Raw genomic sequence first — 26,806 nt, 5'->3', positions numbered from 1 at the left:
CAATCTAACAATGGAGTTTATGCCCATGCATACTATTACCGAAAGGAGGAGTCATCTTACCTCTTGACTGGAAAAGACTTATTTGAAGAAAAATAACTAGCAAACATATGGACCCAACACTAGATGGCAGGAGTATGCAAAGCATGTGTATCTACAGCACACATGCCTCGAACACAGCTGTAAGGTCTACATTTCACTGAAGGACAGACACTGATGTAAAGTTTGCTTCAGTGACTGCCCTGCACCGAAATGTCTTAGAGCTAAATAGAGTATGTATTAAAAGCACCAAGACTGAGGCTGCCCAAAATACTAAGGTCCATATGTACAAAAGCATTTTTTGAGGCCAGAAACAAATTGATTTGCAGAATTGAGCCGTTTCCGACTGCAAAAATGTTTTTTCATATGTACAAAACACAAATTGCGATTATGTAACATGTTACTGATTCGCATTTTGTGTTTAGCAATGCGGTATTTGGAAGGGGCGTGTTTAGGGCATCTCTTCCAAATACCGAGTTGCTGTGCTATGTGTGAATGTTTTGTGACCGAATTATGGTTGCAAAACATTCATTTTTTAACAACACCTTAATGGTGGGGTTAAACATTTGTAAATGGGGACAGGTCCCCACAGGAACCCTTCCCTTTTGTTAACGCTAAAACAAACATTTTTAAAAAGCAGGCAGTGGTCCAAAGGACCTCTGCCTGCTCTTAAAAAATGAAACAAACGTTTCATTATATTTTTTCAAACGCATCCCGTTTTCCTTTATGGAAAATGGGCATTAAAAAACAAATGTTTTATCAAAAAACAATTACAGACAATGTGGTTTTCTGACCCCAGCAGACCACCATCCCTGTGATGGTTGCGATTCCTAATGGGTCACAAATTGCGATCTACCTCATTAATATTCATGAGGTTGGTCTATTTGTAACCCCGTTAGGAACCAGTATCTGAAGCTGTAAGTTTTCTTAAGTTTGGAATTGCGATTTCCGAATTGCAAATCTGTACAAACCGCAATCAAGAAACTAATTCCTATTGTTTGTACATATGGCCCTTAGTCTATTTGATTCGCTGTGCAATAGCATGAAGAATGTGACTGAGGGCTATGCTGCCAAGATTATCTGGGGTAAAATGTGCCCTGAGTGCGCTTTCAGATTTTTACAATTGGCATTGGTGCTCGCCAAGCATAGGGTGGCCATCACGTAGATGTGCCTGCATGTCTCAGATACGGCTCACTGGCAAAAGGATGAGGCAGAATGATCGCTAGTTGAGAAACACCACATGGGGCTAAGCAGGTGCAATGACAAGGTGGGGGAGGATCTCCTTGTGTGGCAGATTCTGTGTGACAAGCTTTTTGATTCTATTTCCACAGAGGAAGATGAGGATGGTGACGGCTCTGATAGCTCCATAGGCTTTCTCGGCCTGTTACAGTGTGGATGTATGGTTTATGTGCAGTGATTTGCGCTCTTGGAACACAGTGATGAGCAACTGTCATTCACCCTTTCAGACCTTGTATGTGATTTCACGTGATCGCTTGTCATGACTCAGAGGGCTGTCTCATGCCCCACCCAGTGTGTACTGCATTAGCATTCCTCATCACTGCAATGTTATGTTATATAAAACTGATAAATAATGGTTTTTAAAAAAGTTAGTAGGCTACTCATTGGGGGGACTGGAAGCCATCTGTGCTGAGTGAAGAGCTAAGAGGACATTATTTGTTCAAGTTGAATTCTGCAACAAGAGTCAAACGTTTGTGAGTGGTGGTATTGCACTAAATAACACACACACACCCAATGATGGAAGATAAAGGGATGACACTCTAAAGTTACAAAGAGAGACCAAGTCTTAAAAAATCTCAGTGATATCCGTATTAAAGCACCTGAGGTCTGAAGGGGATAGGAACTCATATTTAAAAACGCCTTTAGAGGTCAATCTTCTCATTCACAGACACAACTCCATATAATTTAGTGACTGGGATACTACAGTCCAAGCTGTAATATCTTAAGGTTCTTCACATTTAGTCTTATGCCTGGGGATATCTCTAAAATGAAGAATCACATTTTCCTATCCATTGGAAGTGTATTTCAAAGTACATGGCACAAAATGCTGATGTAGAGTTTCATGTAAAGAGGACTTTACCGTCTTTATATGCAAGGTAATGTAACTAGTAAAGATGTACAGTACTCGCATAGGCATACTCGAATATAGGTAAACATTACCTGTGTCACGGTCTCAACATTCCTCTTCAATAGACCGTATTCAGTGCAGTTTCTTGCCCAGGACTGTTAAATCCATCAATCAAATTCCTATTGCATTCGTCGAGGCTTATGCTATCCCTGGATATCTTGGGATAGGAGGCTGCACCAGTGAAATCCAAAAGCTCCTCAATGGCCTTGGCATTATTCGTTCCGTTTAGCTCCAGGGACGCAGTTGGGAGGATTTCATTCATTGGTGAAAATTCAGGGATGGAAACCAATTCCTCTTTTGAAGCAGGACTGTAAAGATACAAGAAATGAAAAACATGCTGAGCACTGATCTGGGGGATTGTCACATATTATATTTACTTTCGAAGACATGGCAATCAAGGACCTTCTAGTTGTGATAATGCCACCAAAGGACATTTATATTTCACTTGCAAAAAAATAGTTAGAAGTATTCTCCAAATATAAAGTATTGTAGTTCATGTTTGTACATGTACTACAATACTGTATATTTGGAGTATACATCTAACCATGTCAGATGCTATTTTACCTAAATCTAAGCTGGAATGAACAGTTTAAATTATAAAAATGTTTACAGTGAATTGCACCGCTCCATATCGGATTAGCTTAGTTTTCAGTGTGGTCTTTGTCACCGCTGACAAAGACAGCTCATACCACTCAGTACTGACAGCATTTTAAAAAATCTCAGACTTTAAAAGGTAAAGCAGCATGCGTTAACATTCTTTCCAGTTGATATGATCATTCACCTTACAAACTTGTGGTCGGTGTAATCCTAAAACACAGGAGTAACAAAATAACTCCTTAGTCAAGTGTGTACATGTGCAAGTACCAGAGACCTGACTCCTCCCTCCCTATGCATACCCCACCTTCAGACCATTATTTCATGAAAGACCATATGCATACCATCTAAGTTTAAAGTCCATTAGCTCAAGCTAGCTCAGTAGTGGTAATCTGCAGGGTTCCACGAACTATGAGAACATCAGTAACAGCAACTGGTACCAAGTTAGATATTCACGTTGTTTCAACTTTTCACAGTGTATGGCTACTCTGGAGTGGTGACTGTAAAAAGTGCTAAACCTACTTGAGGTAGACAACCACTGGCCAAAGCTCCAATGCATTTCATGCTCTCCTTACTAATTTTTATTAGCTATAAAAGAGGAGACTCTGTCTCTCGGCAGAAAGGGTGAGGATAGAAGGCTTTGGTAATTGTAAACAGAGGGTCCACTGGAATAAAAGTAACTTAAATCTGTAAGAGGTACATTGAGTAATAATACTCATATAAATGAAGAGGAAATTTACAGGAATGGCAGCTAGATTGATTAAGCAACAAATTATCCCAATTCACATTGCAGGTCAATGCTACAACTTGTGACCAAGGAGTAATGCTTACAGAAGAAACACATAGGGTAGCGCAAGTTGCTGCCCTTTAGTTTATGTGGATCACTACAAATTACTGGGAAAAACTTTGTATTGATGTAGCTAACATGGATGCCTTCTTGTAGATGGACTGTGCTGAATAGAAGCATTTGGAAGGGCATGTATTTAATGTTCAATGTATGCTTTGGAGGCTTGCCACAGCATATTAGAATGCATCTGCTTACATCTCCTTTACTTTCTGCTCACGTTGGCCAGAGATTCAAAACACAGGGGTAGTTGTTCCTGGGGGGTATTCCTTTTAGGTATGTAATTGGTATACACACTGGCAGAAAATAGGACTTTCCTGAGTGTTGGACATTTTCCCTTTCTGTAGTGTCACCCTGATCTTTTTTTTTGCTGGCTATAAAACTCTGTGCACTATATGTCTGCTGACTAGGGGTAAAGTCCTTGTGCTCCTCCTTTTAACATGGTAACATTGGTATACTCCAGATAGGCACATTTCATTAACTCATAGTCCCTAGTATATGTTACCAAGTGGACACAGAGCCTGCTAATTAAACAATAGCAGTGGACTGCAGCACTCACTGTGCCATCCACTGAAATGGCACTGTAAGGCATGTCTCCAGGCCTACCATAGTAGCTTGGCTATGCAGTGGTAAACCTGATATTCGATTTGCAAATATAAAATTCTTTTGACCGGCCTAAACCATCCTTTTAAATATTATTAAGTCACAGCTCAGTAGGACTTATTGCCCATAAGGTAGGGTACTAGGTATTCAAAATAGAAATATTTCATTTTTGGACTTTTTGAAAGATTTATTACAAGCCCAAATCACTGGCAGATTTGAGATAGAGATTTTGGAAGGGACTTTTATAAAGTCAAGTTTGCCCTGCCTGAAATCACTGGAAGCCAGTTCTGCATGTTGCTCTCTCTTCATCCAGACAGTTATTAGCATTTCAACAGGCATGAATGAGATGTGAACTTGCTCCAAGGACAGGGACAAAAGGCTTTGACTCAGACCAACATACTGTACAGTAAGTCGGTTTGCGTCACTGTTGATGCACGCTCTATGATGAAGCATCACACTCTCTAGTGTGTGAGGGTAGTATTTAACCACAAAAGGATTTTCAATTGCAGAAAATTGAGCAGTTTCTAATAAGATAAAAGATCGATTTTAATTCCCCTTCCTTTCTTTTGTGTGATTAATTATTTCATATGATAGCCTGATGCCTTTATTATTCCCAGAGTGGCAATCAATCAATCATTTGTATAGCGAAGCACTGTCACCCCCAGGGGTATCTGGGTGATGCGGGTGCTGTGCCTCTGTTGAAAAGCCAGGTCTTGAAGTTTGCCAGAGAGGGTGCTGTAAAGAGGTGGAGGAGCAGGGTGTTCCAGGTCTTGGCAGAAATGTAGAAGGAGCAGCCCCGCTGCGGCTGCGAAGGATGCGGGATGTGTGTGCGAGGGCTAGAGAGGTGGACTGCAGGTGTCTTGCGGGTAGGTGGAAGTTCAGTTGATGATTGATGTAGGAAGGTCCTTGGTTGTGCAGGGCCTTGTATGAGTACATGCGTGAGCATCTTGAACTGGCATTTCTTCTGGATTGGTAGCTTGTGGAGGTTTCGGAGGTGGGGGGGTGATATAGTTCCATCTGGGCAGGTCCAGAATGAGTCTGGCCGCAGCGTTCTGTGTGCTGGAGTTGGGTGGAGAATCGGCATTGAGAGCGTTGCAACAGTCGAGGTGGCTGGTGACGAGGGCTTGCTTGACTGTCTTTCTGATGTTGATTGGGATCCATCTGAAGATTCTGTGGCATATGCGATGGATGTGGAAGCAGGAAGAGGGAACAGCGTTGACTTGTCATTTCATGGTTAGTTGGCTGTTGAGGATGATGCCAAGGTTGCGTGCATGGTCTGTCGATGTGGGTGTTGGTCCGAGTGGCAGTTTGCAGTGGCTTACAGTTATGCAGTGGAGTACTAGAGAAGAGTACTGGCAAATCTGTGGGGTACCTCTGAAGATCTGAAGAAACAGTGAAGGATTTCAAAGTTCTTTTTGCACTCTGAAAGGTGTCCAATGTGCAGATTAGGAATTATGGGCCATGTACGCAGCTATTTAGCACTTCTTAATGGATGAACCGCTATTTTGGGCCGTTAAGATATCGTAAATAGCTTTTTGGCATGTACAAAGGTGAGAACGTGGTTCCAAAATGCGATTTCTACCCAGTAAAAATCCCATTCTGCGATTTCCAAAATAGGAAATCTCAAATAGGGATTTCCTAAGAACATGTGCAAAGCATTTTCTAAATGCGAAATGGGCATTTAGGAAATGCTATTGCCATCGATTCCAAGTCGATGGTAACCATGTGCAAATAGGAAAAGGCACCCAAAACTGCTGTTTTAGTAAGTCTATAGTGTACACTCACCCCCAGGGCATTTGTGCACTTTACACTTGCACCTCTTTTTTGGGGGGCAATTCAAGGGTGGCCTTAGGCCCATAGGCAACCTTGGTTTTGCTTTTCCAAGTTTGCGATTTCTTATTAGGAAATTGTCAATTTGGAAATGGAAACCCATTTGTACCTGTGGGCCTTTAGGGACATGTGAACAAATGCTTTTGCATTTCCTAATAGCGATTGCGACTCTATAGGAATAGCTATTAGGAAATCGCTATTTTTGTACAGTTCACTTTGCATTTCCTAAATAGCGAGATCTTAGGATTCGCTATTCAGGAAATACAAACTGGTTTTGTACATATGGCCCCATGTGATGAACACCGCTTCTTGAATCACACCAGGACCTGGAGGATGTGTGAGGTAACATCTGGCAGTATGTGAGGTCAGGCTGTTTACTGTCTAGTATTAACACGGTGAGCTGTGGGGACCACAGTGTGGTCCTGAAATCTAACACTAAACAGAGTGCCACTGAGAAGAAACAATTTCAGACAGTGCTTTCCTAACTATGTGGCCCATCAGCACTAGGTGCAAAAATCTAAGTTTGTGTTGGAGAGCTCCTTGTTGACATAGTTTACAGGTACACATTTCAAATGAAGTAGTTGTTTCCACTGTGTCCCTAGCACATTTTCCACAACCAGTTCTCAAATTGGAAGTTCCACAGTGACAAACACCAAATTAGACTATGCTAAATCAATATAAATCAGCCCGCCTGAGCACAACTACACTGTCTCCTAAAGGTAAGTAACACTGCTGAATGCCATGTCTGTGCATCATGCCTCATGAAAAATCAAAGTGTCTACCGGGGAGGGGCATGATTGGTTTCTTAATTAGGATTATTTTATATTCCAAACTAATCCCCAGATGTCATAGAGCCGCCAAGCACTAAAACGCCTTTCATGTCTCAACCTCATAGCCTCAGCTACAAAGTTTCACTCTTATTAGCACCGTCATGTTGCTGTATTCTGCACTACCTGCAAGAGGGCTTCAAACTCAGTGAATGCAAAATACAAACGCTTTACCTACAAGAAACCACATCATGCCCAACACACTCTAGACAATATCCTATTTGTCAAATACACTGCTTAGAAAAAGAGATGCTTATGGGGGTGGAGCTGCGAGACAATGCAAGGGCTTTATCACTTGCATCAAGGCCATTCTGTTCTCAGCACAAGTTTTATAAACAATTAACATAAAACATGTTTCTGTATACCTAACATCCATAGATTGCACTTCATCAGTTGAATCGTCTACACTGTTGGATTTCCCGTTGATGGTATCCAGATTAATTGTCACTGCAGAAGGCTTGAGGCCATTAGAAAAAACCTCCGGAGTCTTGGAATCATTAATGCTATTTACCACTCCTTTACTTCCAGGAAAGACCATCAGTCCATTGACATCTAGGAACACAAAAGAACCGACATAGGTCAAGTTATCACCATTGGTGTAAACAGTATGTTTGAAATGAGTTTCAGTCAAAGGAGAATAGACGTGAGAGCACATGAATATTTTGCACCTAGATTTGCGTCATTGCCTACGCGGTCCATCTGTCTGAGTAATAGGCTTACATCTCCATCATAATTCTTTCAACATCTGAATGTTACATGGGGCCTGATGTATGTTACTGGTTACCTTTATAGTTTCATATAACATTTAACATAATTGGAAATACTTCTTACCAGGTTGAGTGACTGCTGATGCTTTGTCTTCCTTATCTGTAATCAGTGTTGTTGAATGAAACTCCGGCTGTGATTCTTCCTTCTGTTATAAAGTGATATCAAAATGCTTTTACAACTTCGTGTTATTGTTAAAACACATGAGAGAATCTTGCAGTACATGAAACACAAGTGTTTAAATGCTTTTGATATGCGCTGATAAAGAATGGTGAAAGATGTTCAAAATGGGTAGCTATGACAATATACTTTTTAATCAAAAATGTAATGTATTTGTTTTTTGTATTTTTTCATAATTACACTCTTCATAATGAGGAGGGTCCTTTAGCCCACTCAAAATATGGCAAAGTCTGCATGTATTCATCTGTCTTCCCATAAAGAACCTATAGAAAGTGTCAAAAACATTTTTGATTGCGCCATACTAAATGTGATTTTCATTTATTGAACGATCTGAGTTAAAATTAAGAATTCTTGTGTTGGTTCATTATTTTTATCATATTATTCATGAGTTATTCAAACTAAAAATGTCTTCCTTTTTTTTCATCGAAATCACCCCATTGCATTTCTGACCATAAGTATGGTTCTTTGTCAGGAGGATACTGATCTCATGTAGATATTTTTAAAGATTTCTATTGCATTAGGAGCCCGCATACCATGAGGATTTCGCATTTCACTCTACATCAGAAAGAAGAAACATATATATTGAAAAAAAGTAAAACGCCACTTAAAATAATTTACACCTGAAAAAATATGAATGCTTCTTTACTCATCCATTACCTGCTTTGTGACAAGATCTGTATCTATGAAAAGGATTACAAGTGTTCTGGAGAACAAAACTGGTCTACAACCTTGAACCCAATGAGACCGTTTCAATGTGTCTCTCCAAAGGTATCATTTTTTCTACAGGTACAAACATAGCATGCTAAAAAAACACATCCAGTAAACGTTAACAATTTTGTCAATTTTCTTAGGCCCACATTTTGACAGCCTCTGTGTCAAAGAGGAAAAGGTTCCTTCAGAGTAAAACTTCACTAAAATGGATTAGCTTGATATATCTCCCCCCCCTCTCTGAACTGTGACTAATGTTCGAATCAACCAAGAGTTTAACTTCAGAGGTTCATAGGAAGCCAAACTGGACACTAAAGAATGAGGGTGTTTTACTAGCAGCTTGGAAACAGAATCTTTTTAGGACTCATAAGAAATGCAAAAGGAGTTCAAATAACCCACTCACCTTCCAAAATAACATGCAAACACTATTTTTCTCACTTGTAAACTAAATTTAGTCCACACATACACAGAATGAGGAGAAGATAATCTAAGAGGCAAGTATGGAGGTAAGTCAACACCAGGCAATCCTTGCCAATCAATGCTGGCAAACGTCTCTTACATTTTACAACAGTAAAAATACATAAAAAGCTTAAGAAGATGGCATCCTAAACCTCAATGCAGCCACCATAAACAATGCAGCTGCTCTCCTGTACCAGAGTGTGGTCTGAACCCCGCGGCACTCTGGGCCCCAACAAACTGGTTCTCGTTTCTAAAATGAGACTACTACAGCTCCAGCAGTGCAGAAGTCCGGCCAGTTTTGTGGATCATGGGGCATGACTTCATGGATACCATTAAGGTATCAAGTCTGCTAATTTGACTCCCCTACACCCACCTAGATGTAATTATTCTAATTGCTCCTAACAGATTAATCACTTGTGTTAGAAAAAGGGGATTGTCTCTGAAGTTGATTCAGGTCCAAATTCAAATGTTTGAATAGGTTTCCATCACCTGCTGTAGCTTCCATAAAACTGTAGCGAAAAGGATGTTAATTAAATGCAATATTCATTTATATACTATTGGGTGCCGAAGAAGTGGGTAGATGCTGAATTAAATGAACAGATACAATCAGTCCACCATATCAAATATGGAACCTATGCCACATAACGTTCCCTATACTTGTTTATTGGCAAACATTTCTGCTGTGAACTTTCCAAGAGGGAGACAAACATCCTTTCTCTTGCCATTGATTTTGTAAATGTTCATACCATGTGTCATGCAGATGGACCCAGTGGTCCATTTCACCACCCATAAATATGAATTTTTTAATAACGCCAATTAGTGTGCTGGAACTAGGGTTTCCTTTAATCATTTCTCAGAGGATGCTAAGTTATTCTATAAGCTGACTTCATTTAAAGCTGCCCACTGCACTAAAATGTCAACATCTACGAGGCTGCTTTTTGTGCTGTGAGAGCGAAAGGTTAGCTCTTGTCAGAACACAGCTGTCATTGTTAGCTGAATCTTTTGAAGCAAAGGGGCTCGGTTTACCTTTAATTGCAGCTGGATCTTCTCAACATTTGGAAACGTTAAAGGAAGGAGTGGCCTATGTCAAAATGTGCTGTCAAATTACTCTACATGCAGTGTGTCAATAAGAACAGCTGACCAGTGCCGACTCCTCCAGGAAATAACGCACCTCTGGCTCCAAACGTTTCAACAACATCAACATGCCTTAAAGCAGATCAGGGTGCCAGAAGGCTGGAAGTAGTTTATGACGGGATTGGGCTTCTTGCTGTGGACAGAATACTATAGGATTTTCAAAGATGTATAATCTGCTGCATGTGGTCGTTTATAGGATTGTACAAGTGCCTGTTTCCAAGAAAAATAACTGGTGCTAAGGGAATAGAAGGACAGTGGATAACCAGGTTATAAAAATTGGGCTGAATTATTGGATGTAAATTCCTGATATTCTGTAACCAACACTTGGCAGTTGTGGGGTGTAATATCAGGAGATTGCAGATAAATTCAACAACATACTCTCATGATAAGCAATGTTTCTAATTGAATATAATTCAGATAATGTTTTAAGCCCCACTTACTCTCTTTTAGATAGTGTTTGGTTTCTCTCCCTTGAGCCTGAGGGGATATACTCAAAACAGCGCTATGGTGCATCCCCTGTGATCTTGACCTAATGGTTTTGGAATTCATGCTAAATTACATGTTTTCTGATCCCATTCAATTATCTCCCTAATGTAATGTTATTCAAGGAGGATGTGACAATACTAAATGCTGACTGTGTGAAAATGAATGCTTCTTCACACCAATCTAATTGAAATGTTATTGCTGCTAAATAGGTAAACTAAACAATAAATGCTGCTCTCCACTGTTTTGACTCCTTGAAAATCCTTCCTATCTACAAATAACTGCAGATAGGAGTAGCTTCTATTGCAGTTGTAGCTTCCATAAATACTAAAACTTCACACCCGTCATCAACCTAAAGTTATTTTATGGTATTCTCACGATGCTTTTATACAAGGTAGGGAGTAGGAAAGCTGCAACAATAAAGACGTGTATCTAAAAAAGTAGGAAATGTGTCTCAGCATATGGTTTTGAACAGCTATTACCCAACTTCACCTGAAATTGTAGTCAGATGGTGGGGGTGGTTGGTGGGGTGGAGTTGGGTGGTGTGACAGATGGCAGTGTGTAGCCGAGTGGTGGCACTGTAGACAGATTGCAGTTGGTTCGTGGAGCCATTAGCAAATTATACTTGCACAGTGGGGACAGGTGGAGTGTTGTAACTGGTTAATGTGGTGGTTGGTAGGTTTAGTTGGGAGGCTGGGTTTTAGAATTCATATGACTTGGTGACAAGATTAAGTAGCATGCAAAAACGCTTTAAAGACAAAGAATAAGCTTCACTGTGAAATGTATTAGTGTCTCTTAGGGGAGCCAACAATAACACAGAAACTGCTGAAGTCCCTTTGTTAAATAATGAAACAAGAACAAAAGCTTATACAAAATGTAAAACTTGCTATCACACACATTACAGTAGAAAAAAATAATACCCCAAGCATTTTTGCAATAGCCACATAAGGCATAAACTAAAAACGAACTAGCAGGCTGCACTAACCTTTATCTCCGGGACATCACTCTTCCTAGTTCTTTTCATGATTTCATCTATTCTCTGAAAAACAGAACATATTGACGGAGAGCATATTAACTTGATAAGACCAGAACAAGACTGTTCATGAAGGAAGTCATGCACTCTTGTGAATGATTCATTTTAGTGAACTTTGAGCAGCCAGGCCAACTTTTTACAGTCATGGATAAACTGCACAAGTTGTCAGAACATTGTTTTGTCCTCTTTTTTGTTAGCCTATCAAACAACAGAAAATCGATGGCAAAGACTGAATTGGGAAAAATAGTTCAAACAGAAGATTGTTATCATTAAAATTGCAGTGTAGTTGTCTGTCTCCTTGGTGATGGAATGATAGGAGAAACATGAATTTAATTTTACAACAATACACTAAAACATTGCATTACTTTTGTTATTTTATTTGAGGTATTTCTAGAGCACAGATCTAGATTCTAAACACAGGTGAGAGCTGTACATTTAACAGGGAGAGTACTGCAAAATTCTTGGAATGTTGGCACAGGGCATAGTTTAGAGATGTGTATGTGAGCATAGGCGAATACAGGGAGAAATATGATCAAAACAGAGGGATTAGGTGTTGTGAGAAATCAAACAGTGTGTTATGGGCTTGATGGGGGTCAAGCAAGTCTTAGGAGAGAAAGAGGAGAGAAAACAAAGGTTTTAGATGGATAGGACCTAGAATTTGTTCAACATGTAAGTATTCATTTCCCCTTCAACTGCAAATGTAAGGGGCAAGTAATTTGGAAGAGAATGTGGTTTCATGTTCTTGAAGTATAAAAGAGGAATGACTGCCTTCACAAGCTCAAAAGCCCAGACTGTTACAGACTCAGACATTTTTCCCCCTCAGATTCGGCTGCGCTAGCGGTAGCCACCTGAGACCATCTTGATCATGAAATCTCCAACACCTTCAGCATACCATCATTTATATTGGCTAAACTTGAGAGTAAGCGGTGAGTCGGAAGATTGGTAAGGGGAATCACCTAAGAGAGTCGATAAAATAGTTCATTTGGCTGCCTGTTTGTATCACTTTCCAGACACCTAGGCTAAAACAAATCTGCAGATTAATTCCTTCCCTGGCCCTCCAATCAGAGTTGAATTCCAAAAGTGGTCTCTCAAGGTTGTCAATCCTTTCCTGCTATCCATTTATTGCATGTGATGCACTGTAAGAGGCAGGATCAAAAGTAATATCTCGGTCCTCAGAACCAAGCTATGGAACAATCTGCCACGCTTCCAGGAGCTAGTCCTTGATCCATTTTGGTTCAGATATCCCTTAAATTCTAAATATCACACCTTAGCGTAATCGTTCATATGATGGTTGTCATAGGATGGAAAATGATTCTACATTGCCATTCATTTCAATGTATTTATGGTTGAAGTGAAAATATAGTGCAATTCGGTTGTTTCTTTACACCAGAATCCTCCAGACAGTGCTTAATTTGAGCCAGTGGTTGCAGGAGGGGCTCTCATTTTTAGGGACCGGGGCTTGTTTTGTTTAGTCAGACTTTGACCCAGACAAGGTAGAGAAAGGCACAACATGTGGAATTAAGGAGGAAGAGAAAGATGGAAAACCGTGACAAAGTGAGTAAGGGGGAGAAAAAAGAACATGCAAAAGTGAGGTAAAGGGACCGTGTGTATGGTGGGTGGAAAATGGTGGGTAAAGGAGGCACTGATGAATGAAGACTAGAGAGCCTTGCTAGTCAACATTCGGTCGCGGGCCTCTTATTCTTCTACAAATTAAGCACTGCCTCCAGCGATGTAACCTCCAATCAAATTTTCTTTGAAGATTAGGCACTGAAGAATAAAAGATATACATTACAAACCTGATATTTTTAGAAGGGCTGTCTTTTTTAGGCTGGATATCTATTGGTGGGTAAAGTTAGATAAATCACAATGTGAGGATTTGGCATATCATCCAGTTAATACTACACAAAAAGCAGCACTCTTGAAGGAGGTCGGAATTTTTGTAATGGAAAGTTAAATTGTCGGGGGTGTGGCTTACAGGGGGCGTGGCTTACATGCTCGTCAAGATGGCAGGTGCCTGCTGAGCTCCGTCACTTCACGGAGCCTACTAGGGAGATTACAGCCGCCCTATAACCTCGTTCTATTGGAAGAACGAGTATCCGGATATATGACGCAACACATTGATGTCAAGGGGTGAGCCTGGAACTTGAATTTCACTGCGTCTTTGTTTTTCCGGACGTGAGCGGCCGCCATTTTGTATGCGTGGCGGCCGCATTGCCGGAATCTTTATCCACTTATATGGATTAATGGTGGTTCACTCTGGTGCCAACACTTTTTAAATGTTTCAACTGATGGAATTATTTACACTGATTAAGTCCATGCATTTATGACATTAAGTCCAACACAACTTTACTTTGGAATGTGCACAAGGCGAGCAATCAGAGCAGAATGACAGAGGCATGCTGTACCTTGAGCAAAACTGGAAGCGGTCGAGGTTTATTGTGAGGGGGAGACCGAAAAATTAAGTAAGGAATTTAGGAAGAAGAAGCTCCAAACCAACATAGTTAATTTCAAGATACCATACTACACCCATAACAGAATGCTCACCTTGGGTTAATTATAGCAGCAAAAATTGCCCTATAGATGAGCCCCTTTTAAAAGAGAAATTGCAGCAGGTCAAGAGTAGTAACAAACCTAAAGTTTTCGAGCGCAAAGAAAAATACTTCTACAGCATTTTGGTAGCTTGTCCAGCCAGTACAGTAAAAGCGGATTAAGCCTGATTCTCCACAGTTACCTTGCGCCTGAAGGATGCAGGCAGATTTATACTCACCATAGTCCCGGCTTATGGGATTGCGTTGAGTCATTCATCATCATTGCATTTGAAACACTCTCATATTCTTACTGAACTTTATATTATTGAGCATATATCCTTATGGGAAGGATCTCACTTATAAAATACCTACCTACCGACAAGTTCATTTTATCAAGATGGCTACTGATCCACTCTCTCTTGCAAAGCCATCCTCATCAAGTACTAAACCAAAAAGAGCCAAAAATGATCATCCATCTTCATTCCAGTCATCTTCTAATCCGGTACTGGACTCAATTTTAGATGAGCTTCGGGCTTTGAAACCTTTTATGAACACCACCAATAAAAAGTTTCAACTAATTGAGGACCGATGGATCAACATGGAAAGTAAAATGTCTGAAATGGAATAACGTATTAGCAGCCTTCAAGATGTGCAACTAAAGTACCCTTATTGAAGCAATAAATCTACAAGCTTAAGCTCCATACAAAGGATTTAGAAAACCGTAATTGAAGGAATAACCTCTGGCTGTATGGTCTTCCTGAAAACGTTGAGGGTCCGAATCTCCTTTTCTTCTTAAAGAAATTTCTGTTGGACCATCTCAACTTCCACTCTTCAACTCCTCTCAACATTCAGCGTGCCCATTGTCTTGGTCATCCTCAACCTCATTCTAACAAACCACATGGTATTATTATGCTTTTCCTAGAATTCACTGACCTGATGGACGTATTAAAAGTTGCCATAGAAAAACGCTGTCTGGTCTGGACACATCTTCATATCACAGGGTCTCCCTTCAATGCCACCAATGCCAGACGTAAAGAATTCCTAGCTCTTCGTCCGTAATTAAGATCTATAAACAGTCGTTATGGCATCCCTCATGCCTGTCTTTGGAAGATTACCCAAGAAGGTGTCTCTCGTTCATTTAAGGATCCAGCTAAGCTTCAACTGTTTTTGCATTCCGTTACTAGAATACCTACGGATACAAATGCTCAATGTCCTTAATTCATTTACCTTGTTGATGCTTCACATTTTGTTACTTGTTGCTGCAGTTTCTGTTCTCTTTACCTTCACTATGTCCTATGCGGCCTTATCATATTTATAATTCTCTAAATTTCCTTTTTTCTTATCTCCTTCAGCTCCATCTTTTCCCATTGTTGCTCTTGTTCTCGAGTGCGGAGATGCCCAACTCTTATCTCCTTTTTATATTTCAGATCTGGCTTTTTGTCCTCGATCGGTCACTGTTTTTTTTCCATCTTTCTTCTTTCTGTTCCTTCTATCTCTTTCCTCCCTCCTTCACCGTTCACCCTTCTTTTCTTTTAGCTCTATAAATGATCGTCTTACTTGTTCCCTTATGTTCTTACTATTTTGAGTACGTTTCCTGATTTTTATGACCAATGTCTTTCGTCTCCTTTGTTGTTTTTTAAAGTTCATCATCAATGTGATTATTCTCCTGTTCCTTAAACATTATTATGTTTAATGTTGTATCGTGGAAAGTCTGGGTCATCCCGTCAAACGTCAAAAGGTACTTTCTCATTTATCAAAACTTGATAGATTGCTTTTTACAGGAAACCCACTGTAATGATGTCGAATTTCTTAAACTCAAGCGTCAATGGGTGGGGTCAGGTTGTTTTCTCGCCAGCTATATATTGTAAAGGTGGCGTTGCCATCCTTTGTCATAAATCTTTGAAACTACAAATTGTATCAACTAAAAATGATGCGAGTGGACGATGGGTAATACTTCATGCCACGGTCCATAATAAGCTGGTCACCTTCTTTAATATTTATGGACCGGTTAAGCCAGACCCAGATTTTTGGCACAATATTAAACAAAAATTATCCTCAATTGCCAACCCCAATATTATTGTTGCCGGAGATTTTAATAATTGTCTCGACCCCTTTTCTGACAGAAAATCAGAATGTAAATTTAAACCTGATAAATCTCATAAAGCATTTCAATCTGCTATTGCTTCTCATCCACTATGAAGCCTAGAAAAATGGTAATCCTGGCTGTAATGAATTTACGTTTTTTATAATGTTCATCATACTATGTCTCGAATTGAACACGTTTTGATATCTAAATCTTTATTACCCTCACTTCAATCCTCTGAGATCGGTTCTATATTTATCTCAGATCACGCCCCGGTCTCAGTTTCCCTTTATTTGTCCCTCACCATGCTTAAACAGGCTAGATGGAGATATAATAATTCTTTATTATCTGATCAAACTTTCATTTTAAATGCTACCTCCTTTATACAAGAATGTTTTCATTTTAATAAGTCAAGTGACACTTCTATTCATAATAATTGGGGTGCCTTTAAAGCCTCGTTAAGCGCTTTCACCATTGCCTACACTGCTAGAAAGAAAAAGTAATTAAATTCCCAATATATTTCCTCCCTCAATCAATTAAGACCCTTAAACTCTCTTATTATACTTCCAAATCCCCTGTTCATTTCTGTGATCTAATTAAGGCTAAATCGGTCCTAAATAAATTGGCCACAACCAATGCCTGTAATATCTTACTTAAGATAAAATCCAAATATCATGGTGGTCAAAACAAAGTGGGTAAAATGTTGGCTAATTATTTAAAAGTCAAATCAGAAAAGAAAGCTATTGACCCTATTCGTAATACCCATACTAACACTCTATTGCATTCTGATTCAGATATTGTTAAGGCATTCCAGTCCTATTATCATTCATTATATATGAATGACACCGATCCCACCTCAAACAACACACAGTTATTCTTTGATGGTATCCCTTCCCCTAACTCTATTCCAGCAGATATGTCTATCTTGGAAAAAGATATAACTCTTCAGGAGATATTAGATGCAATTAAATCCCTAAAAAGAGCTAAGGCCCCTGGTCCTGATGGCTTTTCTATTGAACTTATTTCTTCTTTCTCATCTATATTTGCTCCGTACTTACTTGAGCTTTTTACCTCCTTTATAATGCATTCTAAACCTGAAGGCTCCTTTCGTGACGCCCTTAAAGATCTCTCCTTTTGCCAAAATTATCTCCCAATCTCCTTAATCAATTATGACTGAAAAACTGACCGATCTGGTTTTATTAAAGGTAGGCTCTCCTCAGACAATGCTAGAATGTTCTCCAATATTCTCTCCTTGGGAAGTAACTACTCTGATACTTTAGCCACATTATCCCTTGACGCTGAAAAAGCTTTTGATCGCATAAATTGGCAATTTATGTTCAAAACTCTTCAATGGTTCGGTTTCGGTCCCACATTTATTGCATTTATCAAATTATTATGTTCCGATCACCATGCAGGCATATCTGTAATGGTCTTTGTTAGAACTGGGGGTCTCTAGTTGGCAGAGGTAGGTACCTTTGACCAAATGGGGACCCTTGCTTCTAGGGCAGGGAAAGGGGATTACACTACTGGATAACCCCTGCTCACCCCCTTGGCAGCTTTGCACGAGCAGACAGGCTTATCTCAGAGGCAGTGTGTTAAGCATTTGTGTACACATACAGCAATACAGGGAAAACACTACAGATGGACACCACACAGGTTTTATACAAATAAGTATCCTTTATATAGACTTAACACAAGACCACAAACAACAAAAAACCACAATACTGTACTCAAAATTGACTTAAAGATGGTAGAAGTAAATTAGTTCAAGCTTCTGGTAAATGCAACAGTTCTCATAAAAGTACCTGGATGCGTAACGCAAAATAAATAAAAGGCTCGCAGTGTTGGAGATGCGTCGGTTCCTTGCTTCGGGGGAGATGATGCCTCACGCCTCAATGCTTGCGCAGAGTAGGGGATGCGTTTTGATCCTTACCGGAGAGGAGGTGATGCGCAGATTCTCATGCTGTAGCCCGGTTGCTATGCGACAAGATGGCACCTCGATGCAATGCGACAATCCGGTGCGATGCGATAAGATGGCGCCCTTGATGCGACGATGTTGAGACGCTGCGGGCACGCCCTGGCAGCCTTGCGGCGACCCTGTACTTTGGAGCTGCGACAGGTCCTGCGACACGCTTCTTTGATGATGCGACGGCGACCCTCACGGTTGCGACGCGCTTCTCCGGTGATGCGACAGCAGACAGCTGCGACGAAGACACGCTTCTGGGAGATGCGGCGGTGGCACGCTTCTCCAGCGATGCGATGACTACAACTGCGGCGGCGACACGCTTCTTCTTGTTGCGTCGGGCTTCCAGCTCCCAGAAACACGCAGGATTCTGCAGATAAAATTCCCAGCAAGGAAATTCAGAAGGGGGCTGGTGGTGAAGTCTATTTTCCCTGAGACTTCAGCAGGAGGCAAGCACAAGTTCAAGCCCTTGGAGAAATATTCTGCAAGATGATGAAGTACACACAAAAGTTCCTTCTCCTCGGCACTGAAGACACCACTGTAGGCCAACCCAGCACACTGGCAGGGGGGAAGACCACTCCTACAGCTTCCTTTGGTTCTTCTCCTTGGCAGAGGTTTCTTCTTGTTGTTCCAGAAGTGATCTAAAATCTTGGGGTCTGGGTCCCTATATTTATACTACTTTTCTCTTTGTTCTCTGAAGGCATAGAGGCCTTTGCCTAGTCCAAACCAATTCTGGTCAGTCTTGGGAGCACTTTGTTGACAAGACTCCTTCTTTCCTTTCTCTGTGCAGGGCAGAGACATCAGACGCACCACAGGAGGTGGAGCCGGCGTTGTGGAGGGAAGGCACAGCCCTATTCAATTCCCAGGTGCAACTCCTCCCACCCATCTACATGCAGATCTTCCTATTCAGCCCTGTGCTGACTCACCCTCTCTCCTGGAATCCCCCAGCCCCTGTCACTCACAGAACCAGACACACAATACACAACCTAGCAGAGGCAGGCTTGGACAGTTGAGCAAGAAAATACCTACTTTCTAAAAATGGTATTTTCAAACACAGAATGTTAACACCATCTTCACTAAAAGATGTATTTTATCATTCTGAGTTCAGGCATACTAAACTCGAATTTCTACCTAGTTCCCTAAGTCAGTTAGGATTATAAGATGTAATAATCAACCTGCCCATTCTGGCCTATGGGGAACAGGTAGCATTGCAATAGTGAAAAACGAAAATGGCTGTAATTCACTGTTAGGACATGCAACACACACCAGGGCATGTCCTACCTTATACTAACAATGCACCCTTCCCTTGGGACTACCATAGGGGTGTCTGATATGAAGAAAAGGGAAGATTTAGGGACTGGCAAGTGGGTGCTCTTGGCCAGTCAGCATGGCAGTACCATACTGCACATAGGCTCTGCAATGGCAGACCTGAGACACACTTTACAAGCTGCTTCTGTGGGTGGCACAACCAGTGCTGCAAGCCCACCAGCAGCATTTGACTTACAAGCCCTGGGCACACATGGTGCACTGTACTAGGGTCTGACAGGTAAATCAACTAACCCAATCATGGAGTCACTAATCAATACATCAATTTAACATAGGGAACACTTGCACTGTGGCACTGAATAGCAGTGGCACAGTGCCCAAAGCATCTAAACCAGCAAAACATATAAAAAAAGAGGAGGCAATCAGAAAAAATGGAAGGGAGACTCACGCCAATGGTACCAGGTCTAACACGTGTCCCCACCAGCTAAAATGTGGGGAGAATTACCCTTCCCCTTGGGAGTTCTCTTCACTGAGGCAGAAAAATCTGGACAGACCAACAGCATTGGCGTGTTCTGTACCAGGGCGGTGTTCCATCGTAAAGCCCATCCCCTGTAGGTAAATGGACCACCTCAACAACTTTGGGTTCTCACACCTCATCTGCATCAACCATCTGAGGGGCCTGTGGTCTGTCTGAACCCGGAAGTGAGTCCCAAACAGGTATGGTCTTAACTTCTTCAGCGCCCAGACCACAGAAAATGCCTCACTCTCAATTGCACTCCACCTCTGTTCCTGTGGAAGTAACCTCCTACTGATGAAGGCTACAGGTTGGTCTAGGCCCTCTTCATTAATCTGTGATAGAACAGCCCCCACACCATGCTCTGAAGTGTCTGTTTGAACAATGAATTATTTTGAGAAGTTGGGCGCCTGAAGCACGGGTGCTGTGCACATGGCAGTCTTCAGGGCGTCAAAAGCCTTCTGACAGGTGTCAGTCCAGCTCACTTTCTTGGGCTGCTTCCTGGAAGTCAGCTCAGTCAAGGGTGCAACAATGTTGCCATACCTCTTGACAAACCTCCTGCAGTACCCCGTGAGTCCTAAAAAGGCTCTCACCTGTGTCTGAGTCTTTCGGGGTTCCCATGCCAGGATGGTATCAGTCTTGGGTTGCAGGGGCGCCACCTGGCAGCTCCCTACCTGGTGCCCCAAGTACACCACGGAAACCTGCCCGATCTGGCACTTACTCGCCTTGATCGTGAGGCCTGCCTTTCGCAGTGCCATCAACACTTCCCAGAGGTGGCGTAGATGTTCTTACCAACTGGCGCTGAACACTGCAATGTCACCAAGATAGGCGGCACTGAAATCTTCCAGTCCAGCCAACACCTGGTTGACCAACCTCTGAAAGGTGGCAGGGGCATTCTTCATCCCAAAGGGCATAACCCGGAATTGGTAGTGCCCATCAGGCGTGGAGAATGCTGACCTCTCATTGGCCCCATCAGTTAAGGCGATCTGCCAGTACCCAGACGTCAAATCAAACGTTTCCCACATTTGCCGAGGCACACAAACTGTAATGAACCAGAAAAGCTGGTTTCCACAATTTGTTTAAACGTATCAAAATTGTAGTCCATTAGTCGCTTCAAAATTTTTCTTGCAGGTTTCTTTATTATATCTTCTTTCAAAATCCAGATATGTGCACAAAACAGCCGACACGTGTTTCGTCCAAAAGGACTTTTTCAATGCTAACAAATGTTGATGAGTCCAATGATTGTGTCCATAATTCATCGGATATCTACAAAGACAGTATAGGCCAACCGGGTGTTGTAAACTCCTTAATGTATAATGGTGGCAGAGCTCCCCGGATCATGTGCCTTGCATAACTGTAATCGCCTTTGTCAGGTCATGTTAAACCTAACTCGGAGTATTTCGTCTTGCCTCTGAATGAAGAGAAAACGTGCTGAGGTACCGTGCAGCTCCTAACCGATCAATGAGCTCATCAGCTCTGGGGATGAGGTGCGCGTCAGTCCTGGTGACTGAATTGAGTCCTCGGTAGTCCACACAGAACCTGAGTTCAGCGGTGGCACCAGTCAAGGCAGCCTTTGGGACCAAGACCACTGGGCTGGTCCAAGGACTGTTGGAGGACTCAATCACCCCTAAGGCAAACATCTTGGAGACTTTCTCTTGATGCAAGTCCTAACCTTGTCAGGCACTCTGTAAGCCTTGTGCTTCACAGGAGGACTGTCCCCAGTGTCCACATCATGGACGCACCAACAAGTGACACCAGGAACCAAGGAAAACAAATCAGAGAATTGTCTCAACAGTTGGCAACAATCTTGCTGCTGATCAGGGGTCAGTGTGGCAGAGAGGCTGATACCATCCACTGACCCATCTTGCTCTGTTGCAGACAGGAGGTTAGGAAGAGGATCTGTCTCCTCCTCCATTCCATTATCCGTCACTAGGAGCATGCCCACTTCGGACTTTTCTACATGGGGCTTCAGGCGTTTAACATGTAGAACCCGCAAAGGGTTCCTTGGAGACTGCAAATTCACCAAGTAGGTGACATCAGTTTTGCGCTCCACCACCTCAAATGGACCAATCCACCTGTCCTGGAGCGCACAAGGCTCTACAGGGGCCATGACCCAAACTTTCTGTCCAGGTTGAAGCTCAATCAAAGTGGCATTCTGATCATACAACCGCTACATCTCTTCCTGGCTGGCTTCCAGATTCGCCTGAGCGAGCTCTCTGAATCGCAGAGTCTGGTTCCTGAAGGCAAGCATGTAACTGTATACATCCTGGGGAGGTTTCCTAGGAGATTGCTCCCAGCCTTCCTTGACCAGACTCAAAGGTCCTCTTACCGGGTTTCCATACAACAGTTCAAAGGGACTGAACTCTAGGGACTTTTGTGGCACCTCATGGTAAGCAAACAGAAGGTATGGCAAGAGGACGTCCCACTTACGCCTCATTGGTTCTTCAAGACCCATGATCATGCCTTTAAGGGTCCAGTTGAATCTTTCAACCAGCCTATTACCTTGGAAGTGGTAAGGAGTGGTGAACTTGTAGGTAACACCACACTCCTTCCACAGGGACTTCATACAACTGGATATGAAATTGGTACCACGGTCTGACACCACCTCTCTGGGGAACCCCACACGGGAGAAAATCCCCATCAGTGCACGTCCCACCTCGGGGGCCGTCACTGTCCTAAGCGGGATGGCTACCGGGTACCAGGTGGCATGGTCCACCAAGACCAGGATAAACCTGTTGCCCATGGCTGTCTTGGGGTCCAGTGGCCCCAAAATGTCAATGCCCACCTGTTCAAAGGGGTACCAACTACTGGGAAAGGTTGGAGAGGAGCCTTTTGCTTCCTTCCACTTTTTCCACTTGCCTGGCAAGTTTGACAGGTCCTACAATGAGTATCTGAACTCTTCCGCATCTGGGGCCAATAAAAGTGGGTTACAAGCCTTTCAAAGGTCTTGTCCTGCCCCAGATGTCCGGCTAAAGGTAAATGATGAGCCAACCCCAGTAGGAAGGCTCTGAAGCACTGGGGTACCACCAGCACACGGGCTGACCCAGGCTCAGCAACCTTAGGCTCTGTATACAGGAGGTCGTTCTCCCAGTAGATCCAATGTGATCCAGACTGATCACCTGCTGCTTGGATTGTGGCCTGTTACCACAAACCCACAAGAGAAGGGCACTTCTTCTGTTCTGCAAAAAAGTCCTCCCTGGAGGGTCCTCGTTCTTGCTGCCAATGGGTCAGCTCAGGCAGGCCCCCCCAGTTCAGCAACCTGTTCCCCTGTAGGTTCCAGGGCATCTCCCTCAAGGTATGCCTCCTCCTGGACCGTGGGAACAATGGGGGCTGGTTTCCTGCGCCTCCTACCTTTTCTCTTTAAGGCAGGTCCCCGGGCCATACTTTCAGGTTCTAGGACCTCTTCAACACCCTTACTGGCTGTCATAGACTGAGTGGGAACACACGCCCACTCAGGCAGACCCAACATCTCTAAATGAGCCTTCTTCTCCACCTTAGCCCAAGGGGAGCTTTCCAAATCATTGCCCAACAGACAATACATAGGCATGGCTGGCCTCACAGCTACTTGAAGAGTACCAGAGACCCCCCCCCCCCACTAAAAGGGAACCTGAGCCACCTTGCAGTGGCTCTCTGTGTTGTCAGCAGCAACAAGTGGTTAAAAGGCATTGGGGACAACCTGCTCTTGAGACACCAGGTGACACTTGACAGCTGTCAAACTGGATCCTGTGTCTCTAAGAGCCTCCACTCTATGGCCATTGATGGTCACCCACTTCCTGTATTTCTTAGTGTTATCAGGCAGCTGAGCTTGAGGGACCATCTCAAAGTCTCCCAGTGAGACAAGGGACATTTCTGCGGGACCCCACCCACCTTCAGCACCCTTCTCCTCCCCTCCCAGGGCTACACTTGCCATCTGACGGGGTGGTGCACGTGGTGGCACTCTGGAATCCTTCATGGGACACTGTGCATCAAACCAACGGTGGCCCACTTGACCACACGTAAAGCACTTGTAGGGGCATCTCTGAACAGGTTTACCTGTCGGGACCTCGCGCTTCTTCTCAGGGGGTAGGCTGGGAACCCTTCCCTTGGTTCCCTTGGGAATTACTTTGGGGCCCTTTCTGTAACTCCCTCTGTTTACCCTTGTCCCCCCCACTCTGTGCTGAATCTCTGTCTATAGAGTTCTGAGGTCAAACCCTACCTTGTCATCAGAGCTTCCTTCATGTGGTCATAAGACATCCTATTCTCACTGGGCAGGTCTAACAAAGTATCCCTCCCCTCACTCACAAAGCGGCCCCACAACCCAGCTCCCCAATCCTTCTCAGGGACTCGGTGGGCCAACATTGCTATCTCATAGGCTGCAAACCACTGCCCAATATACTCATGCTTATGGAAATCTTTGATGACATCCTTGGGAATGTACACTCTGCTTTCTGAAGGCACAGATGGTGCACTGCCACCAGAGGGAGAGATCTCTAAGCCCTTTGCCTTGTTCTCTAACTCCCTCAACATCCTCTCATGCTCCACTCTCATTCTCACTCTCTCTCCAAGGACAACTTGTTATTCTCCATTTCCCTCTGACCCTTCATCTTAAGCTTAGCAATCTCCAGCTTTTGTTCCCTATTTCTCTCCCTGTCTTCCAACTCTCTGGGGGACAGGTCTTTGGAAGAGACACTACTGCCAGGTGGGGACGGCACCCCTCCCTGGCTGGAAACACTGGCCTATCCACTTGGCAATCTGCATCCCCAGCTGGCTCCACCACTGACTCAGGGGAATTTCTTGCTTCTACCCAGGCCCTCAGTGCCTTTTGGTAGTCATCCTTTTTAGAAATGCCTGGTGTAGCAACTTTCAATTTCTTGCAGAGATGCTTGAGCTGTTTCAAAGTGTAGGTTTCCAATCCATCTTCCTCAAAATCTTAGATCCATAGATGCAACAGATGCTGGCCTACTCATGGCAGTAAGAATTGGCAGTTCTCAGGAAAAAATAACAGTCCAAGGAAACAAATTCTACCAAAAAAGTATGTGGTCGCGTTTGGTCTGCACTCACTAGTAGTGTACACCAATCACTGCATATGAGTCACAAATGCAGGTTCAAATCCTCACCGCTGGCCACCAATGTTAGAACTGGGGGTCTCTAGTTGGCAGAGGTAGGTACCTTTGACCAAATAGGGACCCTTGCTTCTAAGTCAGGGAAAGGGGATAACACTACTGGATATACCCTGCTCACCCCCTTGGTAGCTTTGCCCGAGCATACAGGCTTATCTTAAGGGCAGTGTGTTAAGCATTTGTTAACACATACAGTAATACAGTGAAAACACTACAAATGGACACCACACAGGTTTTATAAAAATAAGTATTCTTTATATAGACTTAACATAAGACCACAAACGACAAAAATACACAATACTGTACTCAAAATTGACCTAAAGATGGTAGAAGTAACTTAGTTCAAGTCGCTGGTAAATGTGACACAGTTCTCACAAAAGTACCTGGATGCGCAACGCAAAATAAACAAAAGGCTTGCAGCGTTGGAGATGCGTCGGTTCCTTGCTTCGGGGGAGACGATGTGTCGCACCTCAATGCTGGTGCAGAGTAAGGAATGTGTCTTGATCCTTACCGGAGAGGAGGTGATGCGTAGATTCTCGTGCTGTAGCCCGGTTGCGATGCGACAAGATGGCGCCTCGAGGCGATGCGACAATACGGTGCGATAAGATGGCGCCCTTGATGCGACGATGTTGAGACGATGCGGGCACGCCCTGGCAGCGACTATGTACTTTGGAGCCGCGACAGTCCCTGCGACACGCTTCTCCGATGATGCAACAGTGACCCTCACGGTTGCGACACGCTTCTCCTGTGATGCGACAGCAGACAGCTGAGACGAAGACACGCTTCTGGGCGATGCGGAGGTGGCACGCTTCTCCGGCGATGCGATGACTACAGCTGCGGCAGCGACATGCTTCTTCTTGTTGCGTCGCGCTTCCGGTTCCCAGCGACATGCAGGCTTCTGCAGATAGAATTCCCAGCAATGAAATTCAGAGGGGAGCTGGTGGTGAAGTCTGTTGTCCCTGAGACTTCAGCAGGAGGCAAGCACAACTCAAGGCCTTGGAGAAATATTCTGCAAGATGATGAAGTACACACAAAAGTTCCTTCTCATCTCCTTGGCACTTAAGACACCACTGTAGGCCAACCCAGCAACACAGCACACTGGCAGGAGGGGCAGTCCACTCCTACAGCTTCCTTTGGTTCTTCTCCTTGTCAGAGGTTTCTTCTTCTTGTTCCAGAAGTAATCTAAAATCTTGGGGTCTGGGTCCCCATATTTATACTACTTTTTTCTTTGTTCTCTGAAGGCACGAGAGGCCTTTGCCTAGTCCAAACCAGTTCTGGTCAGTCTTGGAGCACTTTGTTGACAAGATTCCTTCTTTCACAGTGCAGGGCAGAGACATCAGGCGCACCACAGGAGGTGGAGCCAGCATTGTGGAGGGAAGGCACAGACCTATTCAGGTCCCAGGTGCAACTCCACCCACCCATCTACATGCAGATCTTCCTATTCAGCCCTGTGCTGACTCACCCTCTCTCCTGGAATCCCCCAGCCCCTCTCACTCACAGAACCAGACACACAATACACAACTTAGCCGAGGCAGGCTTGGACAGTTGAGCAAGAAAATACCTACTTTCTAAAAGTGGTATTTTCAAACACAGAATGTTAAAACCAACTTCACTAAAAGATGTATTTTACCATTCTGAGTTCAGGCATACTAAACTTGAATTTCTACCTAATTCCCTGAGTCAGTTAGCATTATAAGATGTAATAATCAAA

General features: G+C 43.2%; 1 protein-coding gene across 10 annotated transcripts in view; it reads right to left on the bottom strand.

Annotated features, from left to right (window-relative positions):
* The window catches only part of MAP7D2 (MAP7 domain containing 2), a 459,602-nt gene that overhangs the window by 37,072 nt on the left and 395,724 nt on the right, over positions 1–26,806 (bottom strand). For all 10 annotated transcript variants that reach the window (XM_085622503.1, XM_085622504.1, XM_085622505.1 and 7 more), the window contains 4 exons: positions 11,595–11,648; positions 7,712–7,793; positions 7,246–7,432; positions 2,215–2,490 (listed from right to left, as the gene is read on the bottom strand). In XM_085622503.1, coding sequence (XP_085478629.1) covers positions 2,241–2,490; positions 7,246–7,432; positions 7,712–7,793; positions 11,595–11,648 — 573 coding nt within the window. In that variant the 3' untranslated portion in view covers positions 2,215–2,240. The remainder of the gene's footprint in view (positions 1–2,214; positions 2,491–7,245; positions 7,433–7,711; positions 7,794–11,594; positions 11,649–26,806) is intronic.

This window comes from Triturus cristatus, chromosome 8 (genome assembly GCF_964204655.1).
Source record: "Triturus cristatus chromosome 8, aTriCri1.1, whole genome shotgun sequence".
NCBI classification, from domain to species: Eukaryota; Metazoa; Chordata; class Amphibia; order Caudata; family Salamandridae; genus Triturus; species Triturus cristatus.
Note: the sequence above shows the minus strand (reverse complement) of the source record. Positions and strands in the feature narration are given on the sequence as shown.